Here is a 14982-nt window from a genome sequence, read left to right as displayed (position 1 = left end):
GCGAGCAGGGGGCAGGGCCCAGTCGCCAATTTGTAAAATGACGCAGGGTGATGTCGGGCGGGCATCCCACGTCACCTCGCATCATTTACATTTTCAGGTTGGCGGGCACTTAGCCAAGTTGGCTGTGCGCCCACCGATCTGTCAACAGCCACTTAAAGCCATTAATAAAGTAATTGAATTAATCAATAGACCTGTCCGTCCAACCTTAAGGTTTGCGGGCAGGCCGGGAGCCCAGGCAGGCCTCTGAAAAAACATGAAACCTCGTCCACAGGCGGGATGAGGTTTCACGAGGGTATTAAAATTTGTATTAAGTGTCTAAGTAAAAGTAATTGACATGTCCTAACTCATGTGACAGTGGCACATGAGGGGACATGTCAGTAATTTTTTTTCTAATCTTTACTCAATGTTTCAAACCTGAGCCAAACTCCCTGAGCCAGCACTTTGCTTCAGGGTCATCTGTGTGCTCTTTCGCATCCATGCGTGAAACAGCACACTCCCGGCTCAGGGAATCCCCCTCACCAGCCGCACAGGGAGCACATAGCACTTCCTGGTGGATGTCATGCCCACGTATCATAACATAGTTAGGGGCTCTTTGCGGGATGTATTTGAAATTTTTTTGAGTTGGTGAATCTGAAGGTTATGAGTACAAGAAGCACTTTGAATTCAGGAGTTGGTGTGACTTTTTTTGTAGTGATGAGACTGCAATGTGGCTTTGGCAGTTGCTCAGATTTGTTTGGGAGTTGAAGTTATAAATTTGGCTGGTTTACAAAAGCTAACTAAAGTTAAGTTACTGGAATTGGTGGATAAATTACAATTGAGGTTACCTGCGGGGGCTAAGAAAGCAGATATAATTCAAGGTATAGCACAGCATTTAAAGTTGGAAGTGATACCTGACACTAGTGAGTCACAGCTGGAGGTAGTGAGACTTCAGCTTGAACTTGAACAAGCAAAGGAAATAAAAAAAATCTTGAGCTAGAGGCAGCAGAACAAGAAAAGGGCATATCAAAGGGAGCAAGTGGAAAGGCAGGAGAAAGGAAGCTGGAATTCCAGGCAAGAGACAAAGATAAAGAAAGAGAGGCAAGGGAAAGAGAAGGAAAGACAACGAGCATACCAGCTTGAAAGGCTGGAAAAAAAGCGATATCAGATTCTGAAATAAGTTCTGATGAGGAAAGAACCTTTAACCTAAAACCCAAAGGGGAGATGTTTAAATTTGTACAAGCTCTTCCAAAGTTTGAGGAAAAAGTTGTTGAGGCATTCTTTATTTCATTTGAGAAAGTAACTAAACAGATGAAATGGCCACAGGAATACTGGACATTGTTGTTACAATCCAGGTTGGTGGGTAGAACACATGAGATTTATGCTTCACTGTCAGAAGAAATGTCGGTGAATTATGATATGGTAAAAAAGGCTATTCTGAGTGCATTTGAGTTGGTTCCTGAGGCATACAGGTAGAAATTTAGGAATATGGGAGAATAGCCTGGGCAAACCTATACTGAAAGAGTAAAACAAAGTAATTTTGACTGGTGGATACGGGCATTAAATATAGAGACAACATATGCACCTCTTAGAGAAGTAACTCTTTTGGAAGAATTTAAAGATTCAATTCCTTTGATAGTGAGAACTCATATGGAGGTACAGAGGGTTCAAATGGTAAGACAAGCAGCAGAGATAGCTGATGATTATAAGTTAATTCATAGAGCTAAACCTTATTTTCATCACACTTTCAAATCTGAAAAAGATAGAAAGTGGAAAGGTGAAAGGAAGATGGGTAGTCAGGGAAGAGAAGGAGTAGGTGGAAATTCCCAGGAAGTTTTTTCTCAGAATAAAAAGGAAGGCGCTGAGGGTAGAAGTGACATTTGAAAGTTGAGGTATTTTCATTGCAATAGAATTGGACACACAAAGGCTGTCTGCTGGAAATTGCAGGGAAATTCTGTTGGAATTAAAGGGTGCAGAAAATTTCTGGAAGTAAAAGTACTGTGGGTTCTGAGGTTCAGGCACATAAAAAAAAAACATTAGTTTGTGTACAAGTAAAACAGGGAGAATCAGTGATAGGTAATAAGTGGGAATGTGTTCACAATTTACCCATGAGAATTAAGAGGAGCAGGTTGTAGAAATGTTTAGAGACTTTGTATGTGAAGGGAAAGTCTTCCCATGTGTATAGGGTGGAATGGGTAAAGATGTTAAAATTTTAAGAGACACAGGAGCTAGTCAATCCTTAATGTTGTGGGATAGTGGCATTTGTTGTTCAGAGGGAGGATTGCAGGAAGAGGTGAAAATAAATGGGGTTCATGGAGACGCTAAATCTATTTCATTGTGGAAGGTATATTTAAAGAGTAAGTAGAAAACAGATGTAATTACTGTTGGAGAGGTGGAAAAATTGCCCATTGCAGGGGTTCAATGTATTCTGGGTAATTATATAGCTGGATCACAAATGTAGGTGCTGCCTATGGTGGTTGAGCAGCCTGAAGCAGTGTTTTCAACATAAGTGTTACAGCGGGAGCATCCTGGATTGTTTCCAGATTCTGTGATAATGGCATCACAGGATCATAGGCTGAAACAGGAAAACAGGAAGGACAGGCAGTTCAAAGGCAGGAAGAAGGTGTTGAAATCCAATTAGCTGACAATGTGTTTGATAACATTGTTCAGGAAGAAAGACTAAAGGACAATTCAGCTGAAGTGTTTAACTCAAGACAGTTAGTAGATTTACAGAAAAAAGATTTGCAAATACAACATTTATATTAGACAGCTTACTCAGAAACAGAGGAATGTTCTTACCTTAGGATAATATTTTAATGAGAAAATGGAGTCCGTATCATGTCTCAGCAAATGAAAGCTAGAGGGAGATACATCAGATTGTTATCCCATTAGGGTATAGAAATGAGATTCTGAGGATAGCTCATGAAATTCCAATTGGGGAACATTTAGGAATTAGAAAGACACAGGCGAAGATACAAAAACATTTTTATTGGCCTGGATTGCATAAGAATGTAGTCAAATGTTGTAGAACATGTCACATATTAGGTGATAGGGAAACCAAAAGCAGTGATTAAGCCGGCACGTTTAATTCCAATTCCAACATTTGAAGAGCCTTTTACCAGGTCCATGATTGATTGTGTAGGGCCCCTCCCTAAGGCTAAAAGTGGAAATCAGTACTTACTGACAATAATGAATGTCTACCAGATTTTCTGAAGTAATACCTTTGAGAAACATTACAACAAAGAAGATGGTGGAAGGGTTAACTAATTCTTTTACAAGATATGGCTTACCTAAGGAAATACAATCAGGTCAGGGTTTAAATTCTATGTCACAGCTGTTTAAGGGAATAATGAACAGTTTGGGGATAAAACAATTTATGTCAACAGCTTTTCATCCTGAGTCACAAGAGGCTTTGGAAAGATGGCATCAAACTCTAAAAACTATGATGAAAGCATACAGTCAGGATTATCCACAGGGTTGGGATGGAGGAATTTCATTCTTGTTAATTGCTCTTAGGGACACTCCTAATGCATCAACTGGTTTTGGTTCTTTCAAACTAGCCTATGGTCATGAGGAAAAGGGGTCATTGAAATTGATTTATGAGAAATTGGTGGATTAAAATTCAGAAACTAGTCTCCTGGTTTATGTATCAAACCTCAGAGAGAGATTAGGCAGAGCGTGTAAGTTGGCTAGGGAAATTTTAAAGTGATAAAAGTGAAATCAGACAGGAAAGCTGCAGCTCATAATTTTGTTGCTGGAGGGAAATTGCTAGCTCTGGTTAACTCATTAAAGGAAAGGTTTAGTGGGCCTTACATGATTGAAAAGAAACTGAATGAAGTAAATTATTTAATATATTTTCAGATAGAAGCAAGAAGCAGAGGGTGTGGCATGTAAATATGCTTCTAAAGGAGATGTTAGTGGTAGTAGATAAAGAGAAATAAGTAGAAATGCAGGATTCTGAAATTGATTTTCCTCTAGTCGTACTGGATAATGAGGGGGTACTTGAAAACTTAAATGTAATATTGAGTCACCTTACAGACAAGCGTCAAAGTGATTTGGAAAAGCTATTGCAGTCACACAAAGCTATTTATGGAAGTAAGTTGGGGAGGCCAGATGGTCTGTAGAAGTTGCATCTTTGGTAAGGCAACATCCTTATAGACTAAATCCAGCAAAGTTATCACAAGTACAGAAAGAAATTGACTTCATGGCCAGGATCTTTAGGTCGGCGAGCAGGGAACAGGGCCTGCTCGCGGATGGGTAAAATGACACGGGATGACGTTGGGCAGAACTCCCGACGTCAGCCCACGTCATTTCAATTTTCCGGTCGGCGGGGGCGCAGCCGAAACAGCTGTGTGCCTGCTGACTTGTCAATGGCCTATTGAGGCCATTTAAAAAGTAATTGAGATAATTAATGGACCTGCCCGAACCAAAGATTCTGGCCACATGTGTGTGTGTGACAGAGAGATTTAATTGAGTTAGACTGGGTGCTTTGATCTAAGAAGAGAGGTTAGATTTGAAACATTAATTAGGGGAAGAATTTTCCCCTCGTCAGGGGAGAAGTTTAGGAGCGGGTGCATGCAGGCGCGCCTCCGATCGGCGATCCCGATTGGGGGTGCACCTCCATTTTATGTGGGCGGGCCAGGAAGCGCTATGCATTCCCTGTGTGGGCGGGGGGAATTGCCTAAGCTGGGAGTGTGCTCTTGCGTGCATGCGCACGAACGAGCACACTGATCTCCCTGAGGCTAAGTGCTGCCTCAGGGAGATTGGCAGCAAATTCAAAAATGTGTCAATGCTTTCATGAATTAAATATTTTAAATTTCTGAAAGATAAAGACATGTCCCATCTCATGTGACGCAGTCACATGAGATACATGTTTAATTCAATTTTTAATCCATTTATTTATAAATTCCAAAAGCATTTCAATCTCTCTGAGGAAACTGAAGCGCTGTTTCAAGCGTATGTGCGAAAGAGTGCTGGCCCCAACTCTCCCTCCTCCCCCCGCCCGCACAGGTAGCGCTGAGTACTACCGCTCGTGTCTTACGCTGGGTGGGCCTTAATTGGCCTGCCCCTGTGAAATGGTGGTGTGGAGCCGATCACGGACGGCTCTGCAACCGGCCCTGCCTGCCCCTGCCAAGCACGTCCAACGCAGGAAAAATTCAGACCATAGTGAATCAATGGGCATTTGTAGTCAAAGAGGAAGGCATGAATAAAGAAGAGAAGGCTGTTTGTAAGGGAAGGCCTTTTGTAGATCTTACAAGTGTGTGAAAAGCCTTCAGCATCTATGCCTCAAGCTGCTGTCCACAAAGGACTGAAGTTAAGAAAACTCACTTGGAATTTGTTCAGGATGTCTTGTTTCTTTGCTTGGGTCTTTTGAAATCTGTGTGTCTTACTGTTGCCTTAATGAAAGTGTAACTGGGAGTTAGATTGATTAGAGATTTAGAAATTATCATAGTAGTAATCTATAAATCTGTGTATGTATTTTAAAATAATTTCTCTTACTAATAAATGTTTAATCTAGTTTTATAAAAAACCTATCAGACTTGGTGGCCTTGTTACCACTGAACTCAAGGCATGAATCTCGAAATTTATATAAATTGAAAATTAGTTGTGTCAGTTGTTTCAAGTTTCCCTCTGGGATTTGAACAGCTCAGCATTTACCATCAGCTGTGTTATAACATGGCTTTGAGCATCTGGACAACACACAGAAAGGTTCTGCAATTACAAATAAAGCACAACCTTCATTTGCCAGTTAAGTCGATTGGGCTTCGAAGGCGTCGTCCTCTTAAACAATGGCAGAATTTTACACTGGCAGGATTTTATGGTCCCGCCGCTGCAGAATTCTGCCCAAGGATGAGCCCGTGATGCAGGGGAGGGGCAAATCGCATCACTGAGTCTTACCTGGCCTCACAGACTGAGTATTCTGATCTTGACCAATTCCACCGGGGCACCAATTCCCACTGTGACGAGACCCACCACCGCGCTCGCAGCCACCACGTCAGATAGAGCAGGACTTTGGTGTCCATTATCACCATGTCGATACTGACAAATGAACCTCTGAGCATTACCGTATACACCGAGCGCCACCGAGTTATACACGGCGATGCTGGCTAAGGGGAAGGATAAACCTTTGAAGAACCCAGCCACCTAGAAATGGATTCAAGAACAATCAGCGACATCCACACCTTCATTTTATTCCCAATATTAAAGAAATATCAATGAATGGGAAAACAAGCAAGAACTTACGTGTTCGTTTTTTAAAATTGTTAGTACACATTGGACAGTGTTCTTGTACCCATGGCCGGCTTGCAAGCGAGTCTGAAAAAGCAATGGACTCTGACAAGTCAGGGAAGGAACGCTCAATAGGTACGTTTCTTTCAACGACTTAAACATGCTCGGTGAGATACGCTGTTTAGAATGGAGAGTTTTCCAATCTAATTTTCACTGCGCATGAATTGGAATTGGAAATTTACCTTCACCATGTCGAGCGGGTGGCCGACGATCACACTAGCAGCACCTACCACGAAATAAAAACTGGTTGCGTTACAATAGCTATGGAGCAATCTTCCTAAACTGCCCCTGCAGTGTCACGGTGGTTGATGGTTCAAAGCAGCTCGAATGACTGTGAATCGCTTGAGGACACTTTGCCACCTTGACTATCGCCACCACGTCAGATCGGACAGGACTTTGGTGCCCGTGGGCGTGATAGTAATACTGGGAAATGAAATTCTGGTGAGTAATTACTGTATACTCCGAGCAACACCGAGTCATTCACTATCCGGCAGCGAACAACGAAGTGCCCAGCGACCTCAAGGTCGTAAAAGACCTCGTGGAATACAAAATAAGTTCATGAAATTAAATTCTTAAGCTTTTAATGCTAGTTTATTAGGAATGTGAAACATCAAACCGATAGACGAACCGTAACAAAAACAAAAATACCTGGAAAAACTCAGCAGGTCTGGCAGCATCTGTGGAGAGGAACACAGTTAACATTTTGAGTCCACATGACTCTTCAACAGAACTAAGGAAAAATAGAAAAGGGGTGAAATATAAGCTGGTTTGGTGGGGGGGGGGGGCGGTGGGATAAGAAAAGCTGGATAGAGGGCCTCAGATAGGTGGAGATAACCAAAAGATGTCACAGACAGAAGGACAAAGAGGTGTTGAAGGTAATGATATTATCTAAAGGAATTCGCTAATTAAGGTAGAAAGCAGGACGAGCAAGGTACAGATAGCCCTAGTGGGTGTGGGGTGGTGAAGGAATCAAAAAAGGCTAAAACGTAGAGATAAAACAATGGATGGAAACACATTTAAAAATAACGGAAATAGGTGGGAAAAGAAAAATCTATATAAATTATTGGAAAAAACAAAAAGGAGGGGGAAAATCGGAAAGAGGGTGGGGATGGAGGAGAGAGTTCATGACCTAAAGTTGTTGAACTCAATATTCAGTCCGGAAGGCTGTAAAGTGCCTAGTCTGAAGATGAGGTGCTGTTCCTCCAGTTTGTGTTGAGCTTCACTGGAACAACGCATTCAACAATTTTAGATCATGAACTCTCTCCTCCATTCCCACCCCCATTCTGATTTACCCCCTCCTTTTTGTTTTTTCCAATAATTTATATAGATTTTTCTTTTCCCACCTATTTCCATTATTTTTAAATGTATTTCCATCCATTGTTTTATCTCTACCTTTTAACCCTTTTCGATTCCTTCACCCCACCCCACTAGGGCTATCTGTATCTTGCTCGTCCTGCTTTCTACCCTTAATTAGCACATTCCTTTAGATAATATCACCACCTTCAACACCTCTTTGTCCTTTTGTCTATGACATCTTTTGGTTATCTCTGCCTATCACAGGCCCTCTATCCAGCTCTTCTTGTCCCACCCCACTTAAACCAGTTTATATTTCACCCTTTTCTATTTTTCCTTAGGTCTGTTGAAGAGCTATGGGGACTCGAAATGTTAACTGTGCTTCTCACCACAGATGCTGCCAAATCTGCTGAGTTTTTCCAGGTATTTTTGCTTTGGATTTCCAGCATCTGCAGTTTTTTGCTTTTATTTTACAATAGACGAACCGTGCCCGTTTCAAAGCAGATTAACTTTAACCTGTGTGCATAAAAGCTCCGAACCAAACAACCTGTACGAAGAAAAATCGTTAAAATCCGATCCACCCGGCGATGAAATCGTCCAGCTGAACGATCGTATCCATTTAAACCTTGCCGAGCACAGCTCTCCCTCCACGGCATCAACTTGGTCCCTGACTGACTCCTGCGGGAAATGCAGGGGAAACAAGCAGCAGCTTTAAAAACAAAAAAACTGCGGATGCTGGAAATCCAAAACAAAAACAGAGTTACCTGGAAAAACTCAGCAGGTCTGGCAGCATCGGCGAAGAGTTGACGCTTTATCTCCGCAGACCTGGCTCCGCCTCCACCGACTCGGAACAACACAAGATTGCTGCAAGCTCCGCGGCCAAGCTGGATGGTGCTCTTGTGGCGGGAAGCATCATTCAACAGCTCCCCGTTTAAATAGATGTGAGTGTCCAGTGTGGGCGCCGGTCGGAGCGGCTGCTCGAGCAGCTTCAGATATTTTACCAAGGTGAAATGCATTCCGCTCGTGGAGATTGCTGTTCCTTTCAATTTTGCACGATTCAGAAGTATTTCATGCATCGCCCACCACCCCCTACCCACACCCCGCCCCACCCCCAACATATCATTCAACCTAATTTCATCGATTACCTGAAGAATAACAGGAAGGAAATGCTGAATGTTTACCCGGGCCGAGTTTACAGTAAACACGCCCCCGATTCTAAACTTTTTGCTAATTCGGAGATTATGGATGATACTGGAGTCCGGTGGACGCAACTCTTTTCGCGGAACATTGGCCCAGATCCTCCGAATGGTTTCACTAACACAGGGTAAAGCTCTTTCAAATGTCCCAAAGCTTTTCAATGTGTTGGTGAACGAAGATTTACCAGAATACAGCAGCTCGTGCCGTAAAAAGTGGCGGGGCTGTCTTCCCCCGATGGTCCTGCAACACGAAGAAGGACTCAGAGAGTCTTGGCTGACATTCACTTTGAGATTGGCTGTAGTTTCCTCTGCCTAGACATTAAAAAAAAATCACTGAGCCATTATTTTCAGACCCTGCCACAGACTTCCTACCCTCGCCATGAACTCCATCCCCCTCTCCAGCCACTATTTCATGCCGAACCAGACTGTAAATGTGGTGCCCTGTACAAAGTGGAGCTGAGCGTCCAGCTCTGCATTCTTTCTATCGAAGGCTATCTACTTCATTCTTCATAACATCACCCATCTTCACCCTTACCTCAAACATTGTTCATCTTCACCCCGGCTCAAACACTGTCCATCTTCACCCTAGCTCAAACATTGTACATCTTCACCTCTGCCTCTAACATTGTCCATCTTCACCCCTGCCTCTAACATCACCCATCTTTACCCCTACCTCTAACTTAGTCCATCTTCATCCCACCTCTAAAACTGTCCATCTTTACCCCTGCCTCTAACATCACCCATCTTCACCCTTACCTTTAACATCACCAATCTTCACCTTATCTCTAACATAGTCCATACTCACCCCTGCCTCCAACATCATCCATCTTCACCCTTATCTCTAACATCACCCATCTTCATCCCTACCTCTAAAATTGTCCATCTTCACCCCTACCTCTAACATCACCCATCTTCACCTCTACCTCTAACATTGTGCATCTTCACTCCTACATTTAACATTGTCCACCTTCATCCCTACCTCTAACATCACCCATCTTCACCCCAACTCCAAAATTGTCCATCTTCATCCCTACTTCTAACATCACCCATCTTCATCTCTACCTCTAAAATTGTCCATCTTCACCCCTACCTCTAAAATTGTCCATCTTCACCCCTACCTCTAATATTACCCATCTTTATCCCAACCTCTAACATTGTCCATCATCATCCTTACCTCTAACATCACCCATCTTCACCCCAACTCCAAAATTGTCCATCTTCATCCCTACTTCTAACATCACCCATCTTCATCTCTACCCTAAAATTGTCCACCTTCACCCCTACCTCTAAAATTGTCCATCTTCACCCCTACCTCTAACATTACCCATCTTTATCCCAACCTCTAACATTGTCCATTATCACCCCTACCTCTAACATCACCCATTTTCACATCTACCTCTAAAATTGTCCATCTTCACCCCTACCTCTAAAAGCGTCCATCTTCACCCTTACCTCTAACAACACCCATCTTCATCCCGACCTCTAACATTGTGCACCTTCACCCCTACCTCTAACATTGTCCATCTTCACCACTGCCTTAGACTATCTGCCGCTAAAACCTTCATTTCAATCTTCAGACATTTTAATTGACACTGAAGTTAGGTTTTTTTTTTAAAGAGAAAATGAATTAGCCTTGTTAGATAACAACTTGAAATCAGAATCAAATGGAAGAGATAGAGAACAAATACAATGAGACAAGGGGAATATAATTTTATTCTAAGTATCTACTTTAGTAGTGTAGGTGATTTTATTTCAGCAATTTTCTTCATCAATTTTCTCTTTTCCTGAAAATATATGCGCCTGCTGGATTTTAGGCCACAGTCACCAGAAGTTTCACCGGTACATTTCCTAATGAATTATTGTTCATAATTTTCCATCTGTTTCAGACTCACTGTGGCTTATACAGACACTTCTGATATTAAAACCTTTTTTTACCATAGTATTACAATTTGTTTCAGCATTATTAATAAAAGAAATGGATCCATGAAGAATGTCGCTCCTCTTGACCTGATGGCACTCTAGCAATTAAGGCACCAAGTAGAAGAAGATTCCAGCACCAGCATTTTCTTTATTTTGACTGTTTGTATCCTTTGGATTGGTGAAATATGTCCAGGCATGAGTGGGCATCCCTATTTTAAATCTATATTCCCCATCATAACTAAAATTGTGCGCTTAGATACTTGAAAAATTCATTTAAAAAGTCCTGGGCCAATGAGCAGGACTGTAAACTTTTTGATAAAAAAAAAACTGCGGATGCTGGAAACCCAAAACAAAAACAAAAACAGAATTACCTGGAAAAACTCAGCAGGTCTGGCAGCATTGGCGGAAAGAAAAGAGTTGACGTTTTGAGTCCTCATGACCCTTCAACAGAACTGATCTTTCTTTACACCCCTCCATCATTTTCACGTGGTCCATCTCTGACACTTCCCTTCCCTTCCTTGACATCTCTGTCTCAATCTCTGGTGATAGACTGTCCACCAATATCCATTACAAGCCTACCGACTCCCACAGCTACCTCGACTACAGCTCCTCACACCCTGCTTCCTGTAAGGACTCCATCCCATTCTCTCAGTTCTTTCGCCTCCGTCGCATCTGTTCCGATGATGCTACCTTCAAAAACAATTCCTCTGACATGTCCTCCTTCTTCCTTAACCGAAGTTTTCCATCCACGGCCGTTGACAGGGCCGTCAACCGTGTCCTGCCCATCTCCCGCGCATCCACCCTCACGCCTTCTCCTCCCTCCCAGAAACATGACAGGGTCCCCCTTGTCCTCACTTATCACCCCACCAGCCTCCGCATTCAAAGGATCATCTCCACCATTTCCGCCAACTCCAGAATGATGCCACCACCAAATACATCTTCCCTTCATCACCCCCTGTCGGCATTCTGTAGGGATCGGTCCCTCCGGGACACCCTGGTCCACTCCTCCATCACCCCCTACTCTCAACCCCCACCTATGGCACCTCCCCATGCCCACGCAAAAGATGCAACACCTGCCCCTTCACTTCCTCTCTCCTCACTGTCCAAGGGCCCAAACACTCCTTTCAAGTGAAGCAGCATTTCACTTGCATTTTCCCCAACTTAGTCTACTGTATTCGTTGCTCCCAATGCGGTCACCTCTACATTGGAGAGACCAAACGTAAACTGGGTGACTGCTTTGCAGGACACCTGCGGTCTGTCTGCAGGAATGACCCAAACCTCCCTGTCGCTTGCCATTTTAACACTCCACCCTGCTCTCTTGCCCACATGTTTGTCCTGGGCCTGCTGCATTGTTCCAGTGAAGCCCAACGCAAACTGGAGGAACAGCACCTCATCTTCCAACTAGGCACTTTACAGCCTTCCGGACTGAATACTGGATTCAACAACTTTAGGTCTTGAGCTCCCTCCTCCATCCCCACCCCCTTTCTGTTTCTTCCCCCTTCCTTTTTTTTTCCAATAATTTATATAGATTTTTCTTTTCCCATCTATTTCCGTTATTTTTAAATCTTTTATGCCTGCCCACCCCCACTAGAGCTGTACCTTGAGTGCCCTACCATCCATTCTTATTTAGCATATTCGTTTAGATAATATCACCAACTTCAACACCTCTGTGTTCTTTTGTCTGTGACATCTTTTGATGATCTGCTCCTATCCTAACACCTCCCCCTCCACTTCTCTCCACCCCCCCCAACCTTAAACCAGCTTATATTTCCCTCTCCTTGTGAAGAAAGATCAGTTCTGTTGAAGGGTCATAAGGACTCAAAACGTCAACTCTTTGCTTCTCTGTCAACTTTCTGGTCTGGCCAAGGATTTAAAAAGTTGGATATGAGTTATTGTATTCTGCATTCCTCTGCCTCTCTATCAGCTTCTACAGGTTAAGTGAGTGAGCAAAAACTTGGCAGATGGAATATAATGTGGGAAAATGTGAGGTTATGTATTTTGGCAAGAAGAATGGAGGAGATGGAAAAAAAAAAGCGGAAAGCTACAGCACAAAGGGATTTGGGAGTCCTCATTCGTGAATCCCAAAAAGCTAACATACAAGTTTAGCAGGTAATAGGGAAGGAAAATGGGATGCTATCCTTTATTTCAAAGGGAATGGAGTATAAAAATAGGGAAGTCTTGCTAAAACTATGCAAGGCACTAGTTAGACCACACCTAGAATACTGTCCCCTTACCTAAGGAAAGATAGACTGGCATTGGAGGCAGTCCAGAGAACGTTCACTGGTTTGATCCCGGTTATGGAGGGATTTTCTTGTGAGGAGAGATGGAGTAGTTGGGCCTGTACTCTTTGGAGTTTAAAAGAATGAGAGGCGATCTTATTGAAACATCTAAGATTCTTAGGGGGCTTGACAGGGTAGATGCTGAGAAGTTGTTTCCCCTTGTGGGAGAGTCTAGGGCCAGAGGGCATAACCTCAGAGTAAGAGGGCACCCATTTACGACAGAGATGAGGAGGAATTTATTCTCTCAAAGGGCAGTGAGTCTGTGGAACTCTGTACCGCAGAGGGCTGTAGAGGCTGAGTCATTAAGCATATTCAAGGCTGAGATAGACAGACTTAATCATCAAGCATTATGGGGAAAAGGCAAGAAAGTGGAGTTGAGGATTATCAGATCAGCCATGATCTCATTGCATGGCAGAGCAGACTCGATGGGCTGAATGGCCTACTTTGGCTCCTACGTCTTATGGTCTTCTGGCTGCACTTCACTGTCCTCTTGCTTGAGAGTGACTCTGTCCTGTGCCAAAGAGGTTGTTTGTTAACTCTCAGCATACACTGTCAGAGAGAAATAGTATAGTACCAGGCCCAGAGAAGAATAACTGAGAACTCAAAAAGATGTTCATTTCCTGCTGCCCCTATTGTTTACTATTTGGTTCTGAACAACAAGGCTAAACATGGGGCCAGAAACACATAACTATTCAGCCAAGTCAACCTGTATAAAAACATTTAAGCTGTGTGTTTGTAACATTATTTTAAAAACTCTGAACTGTGAAAATTGGTTGATCTTGGTACATTGCAATCACTATTCCATTGCTCCAGAATATTTTGTTGTTTAGGGTGACTAATTTAAAATCAGAATTTTAGTTTTAGAAGTGTAAAAATGTTGTGTTCAATTGTTCTGTATTTGATTATGTGAGTCTATTATTGATGCTCACAGTGCTTGATTAGTTAAGCCTGGTTGCAGACTCAGAAAAAAGTAAACAAAGCTGTAGAAAGAGCTAGACCTGAAGCGTGGAGTAGACATTTAAAAAAGGTATTGTAAATAAAACCTGTAGAAACTAGAGTCATTTCCACAAACGTCCAATATATAAAATATACAACACCATGTTCATAAAAATTCTACCAGCATCTTAATCCTAAATACCAGTTCGGGTTTCCTTCATGCTCAAGAGTTGTTGTAGTAGGTTCTTGCCCAAAAGATACTCTGGCCCACCTTTTCATCCTATTTAAAGGGAGTCCAGTGGATGAACTCAATTTTCCCCAATGTCCACTTCAAACGGACCAAAATTAAAACTGTCACTATTTAAGTGGTGGCATGAGAGGTGAAGCAATATTCCTGAGGTGGACTTCACATTGTTTGCTGGAGTTGAGGATTGATATAATTTTGCTGTTTGATGCTCTTGATGTTCTGGCAACACCTTTCTTGTCATACTTAACAACTGTGTAGTAAGTACAGATTTGGACTGAGAACATAATTTTCCCAAATGCAAATCCTTCTATTCTAATGTTTTGAAGAGCCTAGATTTGAGTCACTAATATTGAAGCCTCACAGCAAACCTTTTGTTGTGCTTGTAAATACCCATTCAATAGGATTAACAGATGTAGAGGAGTTATTTATAATTCTCTCCAAGTGCGTGCATCAAAATGGAGAGAACACAATATTAAAGGAAAATGACTAACAAAGACACCTCTTTTCCTGCATTTGTATTTCATGATAGTGAGGCCTGTACATTTGACCTATATTATGCCTTTGAATCAACAATTATTCAGAAATCCTCACAACAAAAAATGTAAGTTCTCAAGAGTGGTTGTGAAATGAGATGGTACTTCACTGTTGCCAAAAGTTGCTCTTTGCAAAAGTGTGTTTTTCTGACATTCAGGGGGTGACACAGAAAAACCATGAGGATTAAGCAGGTGAATGTGGCAGGTCTTGGGTGATGGAGGCGGCGCTGCTTATTTAATCAACTACCCCTTGCACAGCTGGCCCATTCTCTAATTAGGTTTTTCCCCCCAGTCCCTAAAAGTTGTTTTTAATC

The 14982-nt window shown here is 42.5% G+C and overlaps 1 protein-coding gene across 1 annotated transcript in view; it reads right to left on the bottom strand.

Annotated features, from left to right (window-relative positions):
• The window catches only part of LOC121281431 (solute carrier family 25 member 48-like), a 29301-nt gene extending 21125 nt beyond the window's left edge, over positions 1–8176 (bottom strand). Inside the window, exons 1-5 of the mRNA XM_041194375.1 lie at positions 8130–8176; positions 6447–6492; positions 6220–6291; positions 5889–6120; positions 3198–3266 (exon numbers count right to left, since the gene is read on the bottom strand). Of these exons, the coding sequence (XP_041050309.1) occupies positions 3198–3266; positions 5889–6120; positions 6220–6291; positions 6447–6492; positions 8130–8176 (466 nt within the window). The remainder of the gene's footprint in view (positions 1–3197; positions 3267–5888; positions 6121–6219; positions 6292–6446; positions 6493–8129) is intronic.
• Positions 8177–14982: the final 6806 nt, after the last annotated feature.

Source organism: Carcharodon carcharias, chromosome 8 (assembly GCF_017639515.1).
Source record: "Carcharodon carcharias isolate sCarCar2 chromosome 8, sCarCar2.pri, whole genome shotgun sequence".
NCBI lineage: Eukaryota > Metazoa > Chordata > Chondrichthyes > Lamniformes > Lamnidae > Carcharodon > Carcharodon carcharias.
The sequence above is the reverse complement of the archived record's forward strand: the minus strand, read 5'-3'. Positions and strand labels throughout refer to the sequence as shown.